The following is a 20,294-nucleotide window of genomic DNA, read 5'->3' on the forward strand; positions in this document are numbered from 1 at the left end:
CCCTGCTGCAGGGACGAAAAGCATGGTTCCATAGGATCCCCCTCAAAATTGTGCCCTCCTCAAGCACAGCAGCCTGAATTTCTCACAGAATAACTGCAGAGCAACAGCACGCAGAGGCCAGTGCCTTGTGGTGAGGCAGGAAACACAGACAGGGGTTATGAGCTAGAGCTGGGGCAACCCTTCCCTTCTGCCCCACCACTACAAATTTGTAAGGACTGCTGTGCATTGCTCTCACCTCTGCCGGGTGAGAGGAAAGGAAGAGCACAGGGTGTGAGGTGAAGGAGTTCAGAAACATGCTACAAAGGCATTGGAGCAGCCTCTATCTTGCCGCAGTGTTAAGCACCTGTACTTTCTCTCTCAGCATTTTAAATGCCGCCTCAGGAGAGGTGTCACACACCTCCACCAAGAGGTTCCTGTGCGGTTGCAACCACCCCTTTCCATCTGCCCAGGGGACCGGGCTGGCTTTGCTCACTGTGGCACACTTTTCTCCCTCGTGCCCACTCCTTCCCTCCTCCAGACTATCCCAAACAATAGGAGGTTTTGTCTCCGCTCGGCATCCAGCAGCGGCGGTTCCTCAAGTCCCTAAGCCCTGTGTTGTGTGTCTGCCCTGGACTTAACCAGCACATTCCTGCCAGAGGTTAAGACTGGGTGCCACGTGGATAATCTGAGCTTTTTTTGCCTCCTGCTCCTCCAAGTGACCATGACAATAACAGGCCCGTGTGCACCGGCTGTTCTCCTGCCCCTTATGTCTTCTATCCATGGATGCTTTGTCATGACCACCCACACAATGGTAAAATTCAGCACTGGAGGTGTCTTCCACCTGCCTGGTCCCAAAGCTGGCAGCAGCCAGAGCATGAGCCCCAACAGACCAGAGGGCTGTGTGGAAAGCAGTGGCCATGTCATGAGAGCGGGGCTGGAGTGAGCTGCCAGAGCTGCAAAAGGGATCTTTGGAGTGCAAGAACAAGAAGGGCTGGAAGCTGGGAAGGCAGGGCACCACGGTGTCCCGAACACAGCAACACTTTTGCGAACAAAGCAGGAAATCAGTGCTCAGGCAAGGATGGCAGTTGGGAAAGAGAAGCCAAGTGCTGGCCTTGGCAGGGGGCGGGAGGGAAGGAGAATTTACCTTTTCCTTCCCCATTGAAAATTCCCTTTTTTTCCCTTCTCTCCTAGACATCAAGCTCTTTGCTCTGGCACTGGACTCCAGGCCAGAGTGCTAGGCCTCCCTCCTCATGTGGTTGCTTTATTTCCTGATTAAAAGTGATTAGGCAGCCCTAAAGCCCGCAGAAATGTGACCGATGGGGACGGAGACAAAGAGTCCATTCAAGATCTCTTAAATCCCCAGGGCAGTATTTAGAGAGCCCTGAAGAGAGCCCTGGAGCAGAACCACCCCATCACTGCCTCCCTGTTCTCCCTTCTCCTTCTGTGCCCTTCCTCACCAGCATCTCCTCCACCATGCCCTTCTCTGAAGCGGAGGTGCAGAGTGCCCGTGGTGCCTGGGAGAAGATGTATGTAGATGCCGAGGACAACGGGACAGCAGTGCTGGTCAGGTAAGGAAAGAGCCTACCCCGCTCTACTGCAGAGGGTTCAGCCAGGAATGGCAGGAAGGATGGAGTTGCCACCTAGAAGCACCTCTCGATGCGTTTGACGCAGCCCTCGCCTGAAACATTTTGGTTTGCTGTGGTTTATGCCGCTTCAGGGAGGAAACAGCGCAGAGGAGGGATCCATACAAAGAAAAGCAAAAGGAAAGGGAGGAGGGGGCTGGAAAAGGAGGAAGAGACTGGAATGATTTCTTTACTTTTGCACCCTACCAACCCCCCAGTAAATAGTGATGTATTTAAGGTAAAGAAAATAAGGTATGGTATAAAACAGAACAGGAACAAAACACGGGCCCTATTTTCCAATTTCCCTTTACCTCTGAACTACTTGAAAGATTTTTTTTCACATGTATATCCTCAGTATTTCTCTTGTGATTCCCCTTCAGCCTTTCCAGTCTATAACTCGTCTGTTTCACTGTATTTTGTCCCTCCTGTGATCTTTCCTCTTTTAGTCCTCACCCTGTTTTCCTCTCATCTTCCATAAGACACACGTTTCTTCTATTCAACTTTCACATACCTTCTCTCAGGTGGGACTTACATCACCTCCATGTGCACTGGTCAGCCCAAATACTCCTTCTGTTTAGCACACCTTTATCATTACCTTTGGTCTACTTATATATCACACCTTGTGCCTCAACAAATGTTATTCTTTGCTCTTTCCCTCTGTGGTCTACATACCCTGAGGACAGTTAGGGTCAGAAATGCAGTTATTAAATGTTAGTATCCAGTGGTTTGGCTCCTAAGGGTGTTTTACTGTAGAAGGTTTATTGTTAGTGTCCTACAGACCCAGCCCGACCTTTAGAGAAGCTCTGGGCCCCGCAGTGCAAAAGAGACATGGACATACTTGGGAGAGCCCAACAGAGGGCTGATGAAGGGACTGGAGCACTTCTGCTGTGAGGAGAGGTTCAGAGCTGGGACTGTTCAGCCTGCGGAAGAGGAGGCTCAGGGGATTTATCCATGTCTATAGGTACCTGAAGGGAGGGTACAAAGAGGATGGAGCCAGGCTCTTGTCAGTGGCAGGACAAGAGGTACTGGGCATAAAGTGGAACACAGGAGGTTCCCTCTTAACATCTGGAAGCACTTCTTTACTGTTGGGGTGACTGAGCACTGGCACAGGCTGCCCAGAGAGATTTTGGAGTCTCCCCTCTTGGAGATCTTTGTGTCCACCTGGACATGGTCCTGGGCAGCCTGCTCTGGGTGTCCCTGCTTGAGCAGGGGGCTTGGACTAAATAACCTCCAGAGTTCCCTTCCAACTTCAACCATTCTGTGACTCTGTGAAATGCAATCTGGAATTTGCTAATGCTGTTTTAGGCGGATAACTGGTTTATCCAACAAAGTAACCTGTTTTCTTAAGAGCTTGACCAAAGTGGCTGTAATTGAGATATTATAAAAGACAATTCTTTATGAGAGGCATCGAACTGTGTTACATTTGAATAAATGAAATGAGCAGTACTGAGTACACAAACAATAATCCATCACAGGCAGAGGAAAGCTCTGGGATGGACTCCAGGAAGGGGTTAACTAAGAAAAACAATGGTTGGGTTTCTCCTTGAAAATACCCATTAAGACCAAAGTGGAGACATCTGCTGTCCAGAACATCCTTGTGACTGTGCACCGTCACACTTGCCCTGCCTGAATGCGCTCCCATGTCCCTGTGGATTGTATCTCCACCTAACTCCGAAGAGGTGTTTGCTTCAGAAGCAGTGGAGTAAACTCAGGACAGGGCAGGCAGGCTACCTCAGGCAGATAGCACAGTTTCAGGTGCCTCCTAGCATTAGGATGGGGAGCCCTGGTTGCACATCCTTGTGAAGAAATAAGCGAAACTCGGGAGCAAAAATAAAGTTGGTCAAACTGCTATGAGTGACCCTCTCAGCAGAGCAGAGGCCAGCAGCAAGGGCAGTGGTTTTAAGAAGCAATGAGCAGAGTGCCCTAGGGAGACACAAGGCGGGGTCAGGCTGCTGTGGGCACAGGGGTCATGCATAGCTGGGAAGGGCAAAGGAGAACAAAGAAGTGCACGGGAAAGAGAAGTTTTTTCTGATAAAGGGAAGGAAAAAGGCCAACAAATACATAACACAAGGCCTGGCACATGAATTCGTGTCTGCATTGGTGCCTCAGTCCGCAAATTAGGCCCTCTCTCATTTCTCAACAGGATGTTTACCGAGCACCCAGATACCAAGTCCTACTTCACACACTTCAAAGGCATGGACTCTGCCGAAGAGATGAAACAGTCGGATCAGGTCAGGGGCCATGGCAAGAGGGTTTTCACTGCCATCAACGACATGGTGCAACACCTGGACAACACTGAAGCTTTTCTTGGGATACTGAACCCACTCGGCCAGAAACATGCCACCCAGCTCAAGGTTGACCCCAAAAACTTCAGGGTGAGCCAGCATCCATCTTCTTTGGGGGGTGTAGTAGTGATGGAATGATGTCCTCCCCTTGGAGGGGAAGAGCTGAAGAAAACAGGCTTTGTATATGTAAATATATATAGGCCTCAGAGAGTGGAGATAGTGGAAGGTGAGATGGTCAATGTTGGAAGATTGCAGGAACGAGATGTCTGGCATCTGTTGGGAAGAAGGCTGTGCAGCAGTTGATGTACAAGCAGGTCTGCGCTGGTGGGAGCTGCAGAGCTGCCCATGAGTTGTAGCAGGTTTTCTCAGTGCAACAGGATTCCCACACAGTTGTCATTTAATCACGAGACACAGAAAAGCAGCTTACACTGAACTTCAGTCCATGATGTCTATTTTTCTCTAATATCAGGAACTGAGCTTTTCCAAGACAACTGAAACACCTGTTATTGAGCAACAACAGCAACAGCATTGCCATCACTAAACAAACACACATGATACATAGAGGACCAAATGGCTTTTCCAAGTCCACCTGAAGTCACCAGCAGAGTGCATTTGGCTCTTCTTAAGTCTTTAAGTGACTGTGTATATCGGTGCAGTCAACATTAAATAGAGATGGGGTAGTTAAAAATACAACAATGACTGCAATTTGGGGTGAATTCTATGATGCATCTAATTTCCCACAACCTATTTCCAGTTCTGCATGCTACATGCTCCTGAATTGTTTTTGTACCCCCTTTCCATTCTTCAAAAACCACAACTTAAAAATATGTTTTATCGTGCCTCCATTTATTATGGAGGAAATTTCACACTGTTTCTTCCCTTCTCCCTGTTTAGATCATCTGTGACATCATCTTGCAACTGATGGAGGAGAAATTTGGTGGAGACTGCAAAGCCTCTTTTGAGAAGGTGACCAATGAAATCTGCACTCACCTGAACAATGTCTACAAAGAAGTGGGTTGGTGAGGAAGTGCAACCTCTAGCCTCTTCAAACTTCTCACTAGCACTGATTCGCTGCTTTTGGGCCTCCAGCCACAGTTGGAAGAGCGAAAAAGTAAAAAAAGCAAAAAATATATAAGATAGGTGTTAATGTCAATAATTTCTGTAGCACACTGAGTTTCCACAGTTAAATGAAAACCGCAGATACATCAAAGCCAAACAAATCCTGACGTGCCTTGCAGCTGAGGTGCTCCAAGTGGGCTCCTCTGGCTACAGTCCTTGGAGACTACATTTTAAGACCAAGACTTGAAGCTTGCTTTTCCTGGAAGACTTTCTCCTTTCAGCAGCAACAGCCCAGAGAGAGAACCAGCAGCTCTTTACCTTTCCATCCTCATCAATGACGAGCAGGAGACCATTTTGAAGCATTTCCTGGGTCAGGGACTTTGTAGAGGTCATTTTTTAAGAGACATGGGAGTTTCCCATTTGAACTGCAGCAATGGGAGCAGGGGGGAGTGCTCCGTGTTTGGAGAAGACTAACATCTGAAAAGGAGACGGGGAAAGTCCCAACCTGGGCAAGTCAACGGAGTCCCCCAGCTTGGGGAGAGGTGACTCAGAGCAGCTTCCAGTGTGGGTGGGGACATCTCCAGCGCCTGGATTTCCTGCTGCTACTCCCAGAAAATTGCTCTGGCCATGTGCCCAGGAGACAACAATAGCACCCAGCTCAGTGCCGCCCACACTACCTTTCCTGCCGCAAGGCCTGCATCTCCCTTCAGCAGTAACCGAGTCCAGAACTGTTTAATTGCTTTTCCTTAGACGTGGTGAAATCATCAGCTGATAACTGCAAATAACCACATGCCGTTTTGCTTAAGTGTAACACAATAAACAAAAAGAAAGCTGGTGCGTCCTCTCCTTTGTGGCGTGGAAAAGGCCCTTGCAACACACAGGCCTTGCGGGAGCAGTGGCTGGTTACAGTGCACGGATACTGGTGGTACTGGGGGTACCAAAACCAGCTCAAGCCACCACCTAGACACCCATCACACTTGCAGTAAGCAGGCTCCTCAGATGGTGGGAAAGGAAATGAAGTGAAAATGAAAGTGAAACAATGATTCAATGATTTTGTAAATGGTTAAAAATGTAGAATTCCTCTTCATCCAATGCATAGTTTTCCTTTACCCATCCCGTTTGTTTGGCAAAGGATGCTGAAACCCCAAAGTTCAGACCATGAACTCTTGCCAGAGAGGGAGGATAGGGCAGGCTGTTGTATTGGGTGCAATATTCTGCCGTGCTAGGGGAGAATGGGAAGCATATTGCACAGCATCTTCAAAATCTCAAATCCCTTAGAGGCAGCACAAGTAAATTCAACACTCTGAAATGCTTAAAGTGACTCCCCTTTTTATTTATGTGTTGTAATGCACATGAAGATGCCCTGTGCCATGAAATGGATGCCTGGCGTGGCAGGCTCCTCCTTGCCATCAGCATCCTGAGCTGACAGAGTCCTGACAGCAGTGGCTGATAGTGTAAGGCTCATTTAAAAAAGCTCGGGCTTAAGAAGAGAGGGAAAGGTCTCAGTGAGACAACAAATTTGTGACGTAGCATGGGTTGTATGACAAGTGCCCGTGACAACTTGAATCAGCTAAGTTTGTATCTAAAGCCAGACTAGGGCAAACACATGAAAAATACCACAGAGGGGAAGGGGAGTGAGAGGGAGCTAATGGAGGACATTTATCACCTGGGCTAATTAAAATCCAGATGCTTTCCAGTCATGTAGCTGGAGGAATAAAGCATCCCCACAGGTAAAACTTGATCTTGTAGAGATGAGCAAACAATTTTCTGATTTAAAATATAACCTAAACACTGTAGAAAGATGTACTTAAATTCAGTTCATCAGCTTTGATGAGTGAACTCAGACCTTCCAGTGCTTCCCTACAGGTGCTGGGGTGGGGGCAGCTTTGGTAAAATTCAGGGAATAGAAAAGAAATAAAGGAACACAGGCAAATCAGTGAAAGAAGTCTGAAAAAAATCATCCACTGTAGTGACAAAGCAGGAACTTGCACTCGCTGGGCATCCGTGTGCCCAGCTGCGATGGCACAGCTGGAGGAAGGTGGTGAGGGCACGGCCCTGGCAGGAACATGCCGCAGTGTTTCTGCCCCGTGCTGGGTGCCAGGGAGGTTCTGCTAGAGCAGGAGAGGAGCGGCAGAGCCTCAACTGCCATACCAAAGCACTTCTGGCATATGCAGTGCAGTGGATTTGAGCCAGTTCGGGGCATGGTTACACTATTTGATTAAACTAAGTTTTGGTTAAACTATATGATTGCACATGGCCAGCATCAAACAAGCCTAGGTCACGTAAGAGTGATTTTTTTTTTTTTTTTCCCCAGTACGAGCCAGCAGCATCCCAGACTGAACCACTTGTTTCCTTGGCGGACAGTAGAAATAGCAGCCCTGTTGTTCTGCAATATTTTGTATGCTCACCTCAGAGAGCCCAGACTTCTGGCATCCCTGGCAGCACGTCCCAGGAGGAAGCACTGCTGTGGTGCAGATCCCCTTGCACAGCCCCCAGGAGCAGGCGAGCCAGGAGCACGCTGCTGGTGCTGCTGATCTCCATCCGGCTCCCCAGTGGAATCCAGCTCTGCACTGCATTATAGACAGAGGCAGAACTGCAGGACAAGGCAGATGATGGCTGCAAAACGTCAGAGCTGACACCCCGATTGCGGTCCCACCATCCATCAAGGCAGCTGCTGCCCTGCCCTGATGGAAGTCAGCAGTTCTTTATCCTGTTGCTCTGCTGCAAACCAGCTTTAGCTCGGGAAGATGGCAGCACTCTGAGAAGTTGCAGCAGTTAGATGCAAAGCCCCCAAGCCACTTATCACCATCTAGTGATGGACACGCAGCCTCTCTGAGCCAGCGACATGAACAATTTTTAACCTTTGTGCTCCTCACTGCCCATTGCCATCAATACTTCGCTACAGTCAGCGTTGGGCAGATGATTTCAGCCTGGGAAGGGGCTGTATGGTGACAGTGACTTCTGCTGTTGGTCGGGCCATTTGCCACCCTTGTGTTGCTGTGGGAATATCCTGCCTGCCTGCTGTGCAGGGGGCAGCGCTGCCAGGAGCCTGGGAAGCCACCCGGGACGATGGTCACCCCAGTAACAGGAGGAGAAAAGCCGGAGCCAGGAGGGAATTTTGTAATTGCCCTTGTGTGACTGTCCCTTGTGTGCCCACAAAGGGAAAGCAAGGATAAAGAGAAGAGCTGGGGGTAGGAACAAACATTTCTTCCTCTCTGCTCTTGTTTCCGGCTGCTGATACAGCTCCTGCCCAGCAGTTCACTCTTTCCTGGTTTTGCAGGCTGTAGTGAAAGCCAAAGCTCCAGGTCTTAGTGAGAAGAATGAAAGAATTGCACCAGCAGTCACGGCGCAAAAATTTATTGCTAAGAAGCAGGTAGAAAACAAGTGATCAAAGCCAGAAAAAAAGAGCAAGAACCACGAGACTCACGGAGGATCATGTTGATGCTTTTTATAAGCCACTGCATCGAGAATCACAGAATGGCTGAGGTGGGAAGGGACTGCAATCTCTTCTCTTTGCTGAACAAAGGGCAGCTATCCTGATGAAAGTGGCATGCGAAATGTGGGATGAACAGCAAAACTGAAGGGTTGTCAGCGCTGCCGGTGCATACAGGGCCATCACCTCTGGCACGTACATAGCTCATTTTGCAGTTACGCTTTGTTTAATGCTGACTGCGACTGCATTCATCATCACTCCCAGCTATGCAGGCAGCACATGCCAAGTCATTTTCTGCACCACGGAAGAGCCTCATTGCAATTCTTAGTTTTCGCCATAGCTAAAATCTGACCGTAGCCACGCAGGGTACGTACCCACCCTTAGCTGCCTCGCATTGGCCCCAGGTGCCTCAAAATATGTTACAACCATTCTCCCCTCATCTAAACACCTAATCCCATCCCCAGGGCTGTTTAAGGCTATCACATACACATTCGCACAGGCTTTGGGGGGTCAGTACACGCATTTTCTCTTGTTACCCCTGGGGCAGAACAGAAGGTGCAGAACTGGTGCGAAATAGATTGGACAGACAGGATCCAGGACTATGGTTTGTGCCGTAGCAACAGGAGGGTAAATCCCAGATCTGTGACAAGGCAAGAGGACAGACAGGAAGGGTGCCCTCTGCCACCTCCACGGGTGAGTCTGCTGCTGGGCCACATCAGGTGGCTGCGCCAGGCCAAGCCCCTTTTGCTCAGAGATGTGAGCGCCCTGCCATGCAGCTCCCTCTGCTCCAGCAGGAAAAGCACCTCAGGCATGCTCAGGAGACCTCACTTCTGGTAAGGCGCCACATACCATCTTACATATTATGTTACTTTTCATTCCCTTGACTAATCCAGTGTGAGAGCTCTCTCAGACACATCTAATGCTTGCAGGGTCACATTATTTCAAACGCTTTAAGTAAGTGAAATACACTACCAGTTTTTGCTTTATTTGTACACCTGCAGTCTGGTAAAAAAATTGCCATGAAGCTTTAACTGTGTCAGCAAAATCTCAAATAATAGATGCTCTGCTCAAGCATCCTCAGGTTCACTCAGGAGCTCCCAGGCTGCAGTAAGCTTCCTTGCTCAATAGGAAAGGTGTTTTCCTCAGAAGAATGGCCTCAAGCACACTCAGCTCTCAGGGCCTCTCAGGAACCTGCATACCTCTAAGACCTCTCTGCGAAGAGCTCATGTTGTGTGCTGCCAGCGACACATCACTGCACAGCAGCACACCCCCAGATTTCCTGCAGGTCTCTCACCCTGCCTCTGGCTCTTGGTGAATAGAAACAGACTCGACCCACACTGCCTACATACAGGGGCAGGTTGGAGTTGTATCTAGCACAAGTTCTGCCCTTAGGTGTGACAGCACCATGCTATCACACTGGGTGCTCCACATCATCACAAATGGTGACATCTGCTGGCAACGCGATGTGCAAGCAGAAAGTGCAGATACCCAGGTTCCATCTTCTAAGAATCAACAGCCAAGCAAGAACCTGAAGGGAGAAAAACCTGGCAAATAGGCTTGGGGGTTAAGTATGGAAAGCTGTAGTTAGTATGGACTAAGTGTGACATGAAGTTAGTACGCCCCTATCCATAGGACATACTTGAGCAGGGTTCCTGGGTTGAGTGGTTTCTCTCTTCCATGATCTGGCCATTGTATTTCTGACCTAGTTCTAGACCAGAAGATAAGACTCAGCAGTTGCCGAACCCTTTAATGGAGACTGGGAAGTTGAAGACCACGTCACCCTCATGGAAATTAAGGTGTTTCTCATGTACAAGTGTAAGACCATTACTTACACGTGCAGTTAAAGCAGTCTTGCTTACTGATAGACTTTTCAGCTCTCTTGCTTCAGAAGAACGGGCATTATCAGTCACCTTAATTTGGTTCTATTCCTAACTGTACTCCAGTCCTTGTTTCAGACACGAGGCAGTATTTCCACGTGTAATTCAGAACAAGCAGTAAGACTTACCTTCTCTCTGCTTAGCAGTTGTGCAGCCCTTGGATACTGTGAAGCACACCACCCTAGGAAAACCTATAAGGAAATGCCTAATTCTAAATATATTCACCTTTTTAATTACAAAAGGGTTAAGAGGAATTTGTAAAATCAATGGCATGTTATCCAGAATTTGCTAGTAGTAAAGAGTCTAAGCCGTGTTTTGTCATAGTGTATATATATATATTTTTTCTTTTTAAACACAGCATTCTCTAGTCACTGAATGCATGGGGAGACAGGTACTCAGTACTTCTGGAATGTTTTTATTCCAGGAACTAGCAATCTACTCATCTGCAATCCTGCTGTAGCAGATGCATTTAGAAATGACTGTTCACCTTTTGTCACGCTAACAGCTAGAACTCCATTAACAACAGTGTGACAATAGATTTTAGCAAGCACTTGCAGTGCGCTCATACCACAGGGACAAAAACTGGTACCTTACACTTGTCATGCAGTCGGGCCTCAGAGGAAGTCACAAGACATTCCCAGGAAGGAAACCCACATTCAAATCTGAAGTGGGTGAATAAAAAAGTGCTAAGTAGGTAGCCATCATTATTACAGTATTCCTACAGAAGCTTACATAGATGTGAATTTGAAGTGGAGAATATAAACCATGTTGGATATAAGTCCTTGCAGAGATGTAAAGGTCCTGTTCTGGCTTTCAAAGCCAAATGAAATACTGCCTTCAATTATCTACTGTGGAAATTATCACCCACATGTTCTGACTATAATGAAAACCAAATGCTACAAAAAAGACATTGTAGAATAAACGCACACTGAGCTCACAGCTGTATTATATACCCATGATTAATTGGTCTACAGAGGCCCTTGGATTAGGACAGGTAGAGGAGATATTTTCAGAACCTGCTGAAAATGCCAACAATCATTGCAAACATTGCTCTTAATGTTACGTAACTGACTGGTGCCATCTCAAGAAGTTACCAAGTTCTTCTGCGTGACGGTAGGACATGCCTGAATTATTTATACATCCCAAAGCACTTTCAGTCCAACAGAACCCACTGCACGTAAAGGCAGCTTGCACCTAAACTAAGTAATGCTTTTTCAAACTGAAGTCATTAAGGAGTTAGGGGTTGTGCCATGATCATTATAATTCCACATTTTTGCCCCTACAGATCTAAGAATGGTCAGAATCATAGAGACTGCTTCTCCTAGAGCATGTTGAAAACTCTAATAACCGTATGTTAGGTTTTAAGCGACTGAACTGCTAAGTAATCACCTAAGAGACCAGTATATTCTTGTTAAGTTATCGACAATGTGGTTGGTTTTCCTTTTTATTTTTTTTATTTTTGTTCTTAAGTTTTTGTTTGTTGCTGCTGTTTGCTTTGTTTCTTTTAATACAATTAAGGATGTGCCATTTACACCCCACAAGAAAAAGCAGAGAGTCCTTATGGAAAAAAAACAAATATATTGAACACATACCAATCAAGTGGTACAGATACGGGACTGGCTTTGATTTCAAAAGTAGAAATAAAAAAAAGATGTAATGCAACAGCTGTTCAATTTCCAAGTCTAAATAGGCACTGTAAAAAGACATTTCAGCTTTCTCCAGCACATATTCCTGTCTAAATGCTCCCACTGTAATCAACTCCTAGGTTCCCAAACAACAACAAAAAAATCACTGGGAACATAATCTTAGAATAAAAGTTAATATCCATCCACCCACCCTCTTACAAAAAAGCAAACAAAAAAATTCCCCCAAAGTACAACCTTTCAATGCTGCTGTTTTGACTGGAGCAGAATTGGAGAATTTATAAAGGTTCAAAAGCACCCAAGGCAAGTAGTACAATATAATTTGTTCACTAACTTGTATTGGAAAGGAGATTAAAAACATTAAGATCTGCATCTTGGTACATAAAACTGTTGTCCTGAATAAAGAGAAATCTTTCAGGAAAGTTTTACAACTTGGTGGAAGTCCAGGACCCAGCTTTAGGCATCATTAATCAATGGGGTTTAATTCTGACTTAGTTATAACCACTTTTATATACTGTACATCTACCCTATAGTTGGATCAGTGTCTCAAACTGCTCACTGGTGTCCCTTTGAACAACTGTAAACTAAACCATAGTATGCAACTCCATAGGAAGCTAGAGATCAGGTGAATATACACAGCCAGTTATATCTCCCCTGCTTCACGCTCTTCTGAGCTCCTCGGGTCTTCTGATCGGCCATTAGCACTTTCATAAGAACGTTTCTTGTCTTTGAAATCTCGCGGTGACCTCTCTCTTGAGCTTCTATCTTTATCACGTGATGTTCTATCACGATCTCTTGAACGTTCTTTGTCTCTCGAAGATCTTTCTTTTGAGGATCTGAAAAGTGCAGTAAGTTTGAGAATTCTAATTAGTCACGAATTCATAGCAGTCAAACAGCATTCTGATTTTACATTTTTCTCCTTATTCCAACACAACATTAGATTTATGTCATATGTGAGAAAACATCAGAAGTCATTCTCTTCCTTCCCTACTTTCAATTGCAAAACACAAATATTGTTAGGGACAAAATTTAATCTACTTTTATTACAGAGTCCAGATTAAGGTCAATATGCTTCATTTAATCTCTTTCAATTCCCATCGTCAACCTTGCAGTATCAGAAGTTCCACCAGAATTTCTCATATGCAGTTTTTAACTTGAGAAAAATTGACTAGCATCTCTCACGCATCAAAGTTACAATTTTTTTTTTAAAGTGTACTTAAAAATGGGAATTTGATCAAAAGAAAGGGGGAATTAACTTGCAGAGATTCTTGAAGGAGGCTATTACATGACCAAAAGCACATCTGCACTCCACTTTGTTTTTGTAAGAAGAATCATCCCTTGAAGATTTTAGAAGGTCGGTGTGGCATTCTTTATAGGTATGTTATTGTGATGACAGGCATTTCCAAAACCTTTACAAAGAAGCCAGAAAGAGCTGTTGCATTAAACATTCTACATGGATTTAAATTAAATGAGCTGCCTGCACTGAAAAAAGTTTAAATCAAATAAGCTGCCTGCAGCTAAGCTTGTCATTGAAAAATATTACATTTTCATTTTAAGATGTCCTGCAATCATAAAAGAATCAAATTCATACTTTCACAGAAAAATCTTAATAGCATCCTAGCATAAAGCTAGTTACTAATTTCTTAGACAAAATATCTGCTGTATTGGACAGCAGACTGACTGTACTCTTTCCACCTGGAGTAAGTTACTGTCATTACCTCAAAGCTTCAAACCAGAAGCCTGCAAAATGCTTCTTCAATAAGTGTCCCTTTATAAGCTTACAAAGAAGTGACCTCTCAGTTTCCCAGATAAACAGATTACTTTTCCTACAGCGTAGTGTTTCACAAGATTTAGCATTTGCAAGTGCTGAAATACGCAGACAGTAATTCCATACCACAAACTACATGCCAATTAAGAAGTTAATACTAGAGTTAATATAGCTGCTTCCCAAGTATTTTGAACTACATGTCTACTGCAGAAGTAACAATGTTCCCAAATCAGCTGACTCAGACTAATTCTAGTAATTAATGCTAGAATAGGCAGACAGACAGGATACAAAGCCATCAACAGCTTTGGCTTTTCATTCAATACGTTTTTGGAGAATACGAGATGCATTTGTCCAGCTGTCCCACTGCTCCATACAGGTGAGGCTCTAATCAGGTGACAAGAAGGAAGTCTGGCTTTAATGGATGTTTGCACAACAATGTGAGAGTTTATATAATTCCTTTAGCAAACAGTATTACTACAAGGAGACTCAGAACTAAAATACCATTCCTACCTTTCTCAAGGACAAGGTATAGATAGCCTTTAGAATCAGAGCCTCTACTAGATTTACATTTTCTGGAATGCTCAGTAAGGATTATCTCCAAACGACGAAGTAGATGCTTCATCAGAAATCCTGCATTTGCAAGATATGCGGGGCAGCATCTAAACTGTCACATTCAACAATTATGAATCACATTATAACATGCGATACTGGTTCCAGGACAGCATTTGTGGATGCCTGCATTGGGTCTGAGGACAAAAAATGTAGTGACCTTGGACAAAAATCCTAAGTAGCCTTGTCAGTTTAGTGTGAGATCTAGGAAAGCAGGGTATAATGGAGCCAGTTTCAATTCTTCCAACAGGTGAGAGACTAGAAGCATAGGTCTGCGATGTGTCATCAACCCCAGGCACTTTTCTCAAAAGAAAGAAAATGAGAAAACTTCACGACCACTGCAGTGAATAAGAATAGGGCTAGAACATTCATTCTGTTGTCCGCCAGAACCTGAAGAATATTTTAAAAAACATGTTTGTCTAAATGCTGAGAGTATTTATCTCACCCAGCTTTAAATCTCTGCAGTATAGACATCTAAGATAACCAGATTCCTTTAACATTAAGCAAAGAAATGAGACAAATCATGCCCTAGAAGCTTCTACTTTAAAACAGACGCAGAAATATGTCAGATGAGTCTGTAAACGGGACTCTTGAGATTTACATGTGACCTAGTCATCTAAAAACAGGTGACGTGAAATCCCATCTTATGATTTCAAATACTCTTTGTCCATACAGTATCTACATACGTCATTAGCCCTTGATATATAAATTCTTGCAAGAGGGCTCAAGCACACAGACACAAGCATCTCAATGGCTTTTAGAACATGAGTCAGCAGCCTGCAAGAACTTTAATGATGCTATTGGGTATTTTACTCTAGCCAAGCCCAAAAAAAAAATCACACTGAGGGCTTTAGGTTAGCATAAAACGTTGTGACTCTTCCCATAGAGAAGCCACAACTCCACAGTTCTCTCAGTGGCCTTAAAGTTAATGGCAGCACGTGCTGCCACCACTGCAGCTTTCAGCAGTCCTTCTACTGCTTCTGATGTCACTCTGCTGTTCGGTGATCTGGCAAAAGCACCACAGTCTCCAGATCCTACTTTATTTGGTTATGTCACTCAAAAAAAAAAAAGGGAGGACTCCTTCCTGAAGTATGCAACTTGCTGGAGTGTCTTTTCTCTTCCAAACTATACTTGGCCACAATCCCTTGGACAACTGAATCTTTTGAGATTAAGGAAGACAGGTTTGAATAAAGGTACTTTATATCTGCATTTTAAGAAAATACTCAAAAAATATTTAAAAAATAGGATTTGGCAATATGTACTTTCTTGGATTAGAAAAAGAGTTCTTAAGAAACAAGAAATGTGATATGTTTGAGTCTACAAGTTCAGGTTTATTTTGGATTCTGGCATCAACAGTGGTATTGTATTTGATAGGAAGACTTTTCCTCACATTCATGTAAAAAGCAGATGTAACGGCTAAAAGGGCACCTATAAAAGGAGGTATCGAGGCTGCCTGCAAGGTCAATCATTATCCTGGCTCCAGTGAAGCAAGACCGTAGCTGTAAGGACACATTAGCCTCTTGAAAGCACAATTTACATAATTTAAATATAACAAGTATTGTTTGACATTAGAGAATTAAGACATATGAGCTACTAATGATGGCACACACCTTCCTCAACTTAACAGTAGTCAAAGACTCTTATTTGTGCTAAGGATTGTTCTAACGGGTCTCTCTTAGGTTGGGAAATAGCATCAGAAGAAGTATTTCCAGTACTGAATTTCATAAGGTTGAAATCTTGTGCCCTGAAGTCTGGTATTTTTACTCATTCACAAACAAAGCTTGAAGGGCTTATCCTTTAATAGTATCTTGTAAAAGGACACCGATTTCGTCTTCAAAGTACCTTGTCCTTTTTCAGGTAATCTTTGGCAGCTGATAGGTTTAGCATTATATGGATAGCACCAATAGTCAAATGTTTTCATGCCATTTCCTTATTCTTACAGATTTCTCTGCCAACATACAAAAATAATGCATCATTTGTCTTGTGCTTATCAAATTGGAGAGTTTGAACAACTATGATGAGAATGACAGAACAATCCACCAGTATAATTTTCTCTAAGTGCTGAAATTCAGTCTTGCAAGGCTGGACTTTGATGTCAAAGTATTAAAGGCAATTTGAGCATATACTTTATGCAGTGGTTTATCCAAATGAACAAATGTGTTGATACAAATTAAAATGTCTGTTTTAAGACTGAAAAACTACAAGTGTGAAGCGAAGATTTGCTAATCTGCCATTGCGACCACCTTGAAATGGCAGTCTCGAAGATAACCATGATGACAGGCTAAAACGAAGGCGGAAATTGCTGAGTGCGAAATGTTAACTTTAGGACACTGAAGAACATCCTGAAGAATTTTAAATACCGCTGATTATATCAACTAGAGTGCTGAACATTTATGTTTTATTCATATGCCACAAAAAGAAGGAAACAAAAGGCTTGGACCAACTCTGTCTTCTATGCTCTCTTAACAGAGCACAGTGGGACTAGAGTCACCTAATCCAGAAAGAAGAAAACTCACCTTTAGGGCAGAGAGCACACTCGAATAAATTCAGCAAATACTTCTCCATCCTTGGAGGTAAAACTACTAAATCATTTGAATTCTAAAACCTGCATGTATGGACATTTCAAACTAGATCTCTTTTCTATTAAGCCAACAATCTGTCAGGGCTTTAAGACTAGGCACCCTGTCTACTACACTGCACTCAAGTATCTGTCTCAGTGGCTGACCTTTACAAGAACGGAATCCTGGTTATGAGCAGGTCTCCCTACCAGAAGCCTTGTTTTGCAATTCTAACACTCTAAATTACGCTTACCTCACTCATCTAAAATAAGCCAGCAACCCTCGGGAGAAGACAGCAATCAAGTCATTCAAAAGCAGCTGCCCCAGACTGCTCTTTGCAGTAATTCTTTCAACAAGGGATCAAGCCACTTTCCTCACAAAGCAGTATCTTCATATTTGATACAACAACTTTATTTAATGGCACGTATAAACTTGTCTTTATCTAGCACAGTACACAACAGATGGGTTCCACCACTGGGAATAAGAGCCCAAAGGGAAAACTAAATGGATAACAGAACTGCTTATATCCCTAAGTTCAAATGGAGATCAATTATTTCACTTCACTACCAGCTTTCCTGCAGTGTAGATTTATTAGCTTGACAGCAATACCCTGGATCACTCCTTCACAACAGAAGTAATACACAGACCTATTACTTTTATTTTTAAACAAAAAAATCACTACTATATATTAAATCATAAATATACAAATGGAATATACAAAGGGTATAACCAAAATCTGAGACAGCCTCAAAATAAGTATAAATTATTAAGTATTTAATGTAAACTTCATTTAGCGCAAAAAAAAAATCTGACCATGCGCGTAGGAAAAGCCATTTGTTTCCAGACCAGTATTTACCTCTTTTTGGAGCTGCGTTCTCGGCTTCTCTCCCTGGAACTATGCCTGCTTCTGTGATGGCTGCGACTCCGGCTGCGGCTGTTAGAGCGAGACCTGTGGCGATGGCGTTTCTCACGGGACTTGGAGCGAGTTCTCCTCTTTCGTTCCCGGGAGGCTGAGCGAGACCGATGTCTGCGGCGATCTCGAGACCTAGATCTAAAACAGAAAGGAATTAAGACACTGCATTCACCTAGCTACTCTATCAGTGTACTTTGAATATTACACACACTATGCATAAGCAAATTTGTACAGAGAATAACCTGCAGTGTTCAGACCTACTGCACTGCCCTATCACAGGCAAACAAAGAGGGGAGAACAACATTTGATGTGCTACAAACTTTTTTTTTTTTTTTTTTTTTACTAAATCAGACAATTTTACAGTTGATTTATGATTATACTTATGGTTACAGCATAGCCAAGTCAGGCTTCGGAAAGGAAAAATATTTGTTTTGTTTTAAAATCTTGCATTTATCAGGACAATTTTGTGATGCAGTGACAGGGATCATCTGGCAGAAGCTGTGTAATTATGATGTTCCCAGAACTTAGGACTATATTCTTTCCCCACAGCTACTGCAATAAAAATAGCCTGGAAGGTTCTAAACACCATATAAATTCTTGATTTTCTTTCTTTTTTAAATCACCTTGCAGTATTATCTCACTGGTGACTTTCAACTGTAGGGTAAGAAGAAAACTGGCAATATAAACAGGAGTTAACATAGCACTTTGTGCTTTAAGAACACAGGTTTTCACCAAAAGGTATTGAACACAAGCATCTGTTTTGAAGAAAGTAATTCTCTGCGTTCCAAATGTTATCAGGGACAAAACGTTGCATTGTAGTAGCCACAAAATAGACAGACAGCTCAACAGGAAATGCTAAATGCTGTATAAGCACACAGAGATGACTATGTAACAAGATGCTTTTCCTGTGAAGAACATCTCAAATTAATAAGGCTAGACAAATTTATAACGTTCCAGCTTGTGAAAGGCTGGCATCACTGGTGGTATTTCTCGTTTGCAGATTTGTATACCTTTTGGTATGTTTGCTGTGGGATCTTGACCTGAAACAAATGGAAAATGGTAAATCAATTTTTCTTACAGAGTCTCATTACCAAATATAAAGTACAGTTTAGTAATAAGCCAGACTAGTTGAGCCTTTACTGTATTTCTCATTTTACTAACAAAAAATTTAAAGGCCTTTTATTTCAAGTTAACATCTTTGCAACACATTTATCAGGAAATAGATCCCCCAACAACTCTTTTTTGTGCTTTTGTGTGTGTGTGCATGCATGTGTGTGCGTCTGGGGGGGATTAACGGTAAGATATCTACTCCACTTTTTAATTCACACCCCTTCAATAAGAAAAGCTTACTGTTAAATAGAGCCAGTACTCCCTTATTTCTTGTAAGGCACACTATTAGACTGCAACAGATTTCAAAATATTCATTATTAGCTTCTGAAGACAGTATGTCAAGGGAACTGCAGTTCAGGTCCCATTCAACCCTACCCTCACAAAGCCTGGAAACAACAGTCTATTTCATAGAAAAACAGCAAATTACTTTGCTTAAGTCAATACTATTCAACTATTCCCAATAAGGAAAAACGTTAACACCTGTCAGATCTCAAAACAAGGTACATACCTGAGAAACATATCGCATGTAAAAGGCATTTGTTCAAGTTTTGTTCAAGTGTGTAGAGACACTGGTATTTGTAGATTTTAAAGAAAAGGCTTTCTATAAAAATAATTTAGGTTTTAAGTGAATTCAATGCTTAACTCTTTCAATACTTTTAAAGTTTCCAAGGAAGGGAAACTCATGATTCTGCAGATTTATAAAAAACAAACGTTCATGAAGTATACTGCAGTTTTTCTATTAAGCTTATATAGGACATTATGTAAATGCAATCAAGTAGATCCCTACCTTCTCAGTTTCTCCCTTTCTTCTCTTTCCCTCTCCTCTCTACGTTTCAGGCGCTCCTGGTTTCGTTTTTCCTGTTTATCAGCCACAATCCTCTAAAAGAAAAGGAACATATTCATTAAGTTACACTTCAAAATTTCTCAAATGAAGGTGTAAAAGCTATAAAAATAATCTAGACAGTTAATATTCAGGTTCTTTCCCTTGTGTATATTTCTCCCTCTCTTCCTCAGTATATATATATGTATTTTTTTCAAGAAACACAAGTTATTGCAGAAGAGCTGCAGCAAATACGTGGGTGTTACACCAAGACCTGAAAGATGTAAACTAAGTTTTTTCATGAAGGGGAATTCAGAGCAGTAAGTCATGTCTTAATGTGAAAGCTTCCATGCCAAACCTATCATATTTTGGCTACTGGGGAAGGGTAGAAGGGAATTAGAACAGGGATAGTTAGGAATTTCATTAACTCCCTCAGCTATCCTTTGAAATAAAGGAACTCAGTCTTAATGGACTTGGTTGGGCTGATACCTAGTTTTGAGGCTACTTGTTTCTGTGTTGTGAACAGTACACATAGAATTAGAAAGGATGCTTCAGCTGACAGCCCCCAGGTTGAACTCACTACTACTGGGGACAAGGCACGCTCAGTAGAGGGCCCTC

The 20,294-nt window shown here is 43.3% G+C and overlaps 2 protein-coding genes across 6 annotated transcripts in view; one reads left to right on the forward strand and one right to left on the reverse strand.

Moving 5' to 3' along the window:
• Positions 1–939: 939 nt before the first annotated feature.
• On the forward strand, positions 940–4,909 carry LOC121065827 (cytoglobin-1-like). The gene is made up of 3 exons (XM_040548959.1): positions 940–1,547; positions 3,745–3,976; positions 4,781–4,909. The coding sequence occupies exons 1-3, from the start codon at positions 1,453–1,455 to the stop codon at positions 4,907–4,909; spliced, it is 456 nt and encodes a 151-aa protein (XP_040404893.1). The 5' UTR covers positions 940–1,452.
• A 6,904-nt stretch (positions 4,910–11,813) lies between these two features.
• LOC121069122 (putative RNA-binding protein Luc7-like 2) overlaps positions 11,814–20,294 on the reverse strand; it is a 33,472-nt gene continuing 24,991 nt past the window's right edge. For 3 of the 5 annotated variants that reach the window (XM_040554904.1, XM_040554922.1, XM_040554885.1), the window contains 4 exons: positions 19,644–19,735; positions 18,757–18,786; positions 17,690–17,884; positions 11,814–12,734 (listed from right to left, as the gene is read on the reverse strand). In XM_040554904.1, coding sequence (XP_040410838.1) covers positions 12,542–12,734; positions 17,690–17,884; positions 18,757–18,786; positions 19,644–19,735 — 510 coding nt within the window. In that variant the 3' untranslated portion in view covers positions 11,814–12,541. The remainder of the gene's footprint in view (positions 12,735–17,689; positions 17,885–18,756; positions 18,787–19,643; positions 19,736–20,294) is intronic. The other 2 variants (XM_040554914.1, XM_040554896.1) reach the window with 1 other exon arrangement.

Source organism: Cygnus olor, chromosome 1, assembly GCF_009769625.2.
Source record: "Cygnus olor isolate bCygOlo1 chromosome 1, bCygOlo1.pri.v2, whole genome shotgun sequence".
Classification (NCBI taxonomy): Eukaryota; Metazoa; Chordata; class Aves; order Anseriformes; family Anatidae; genus Cygnus; species Cygnus olor.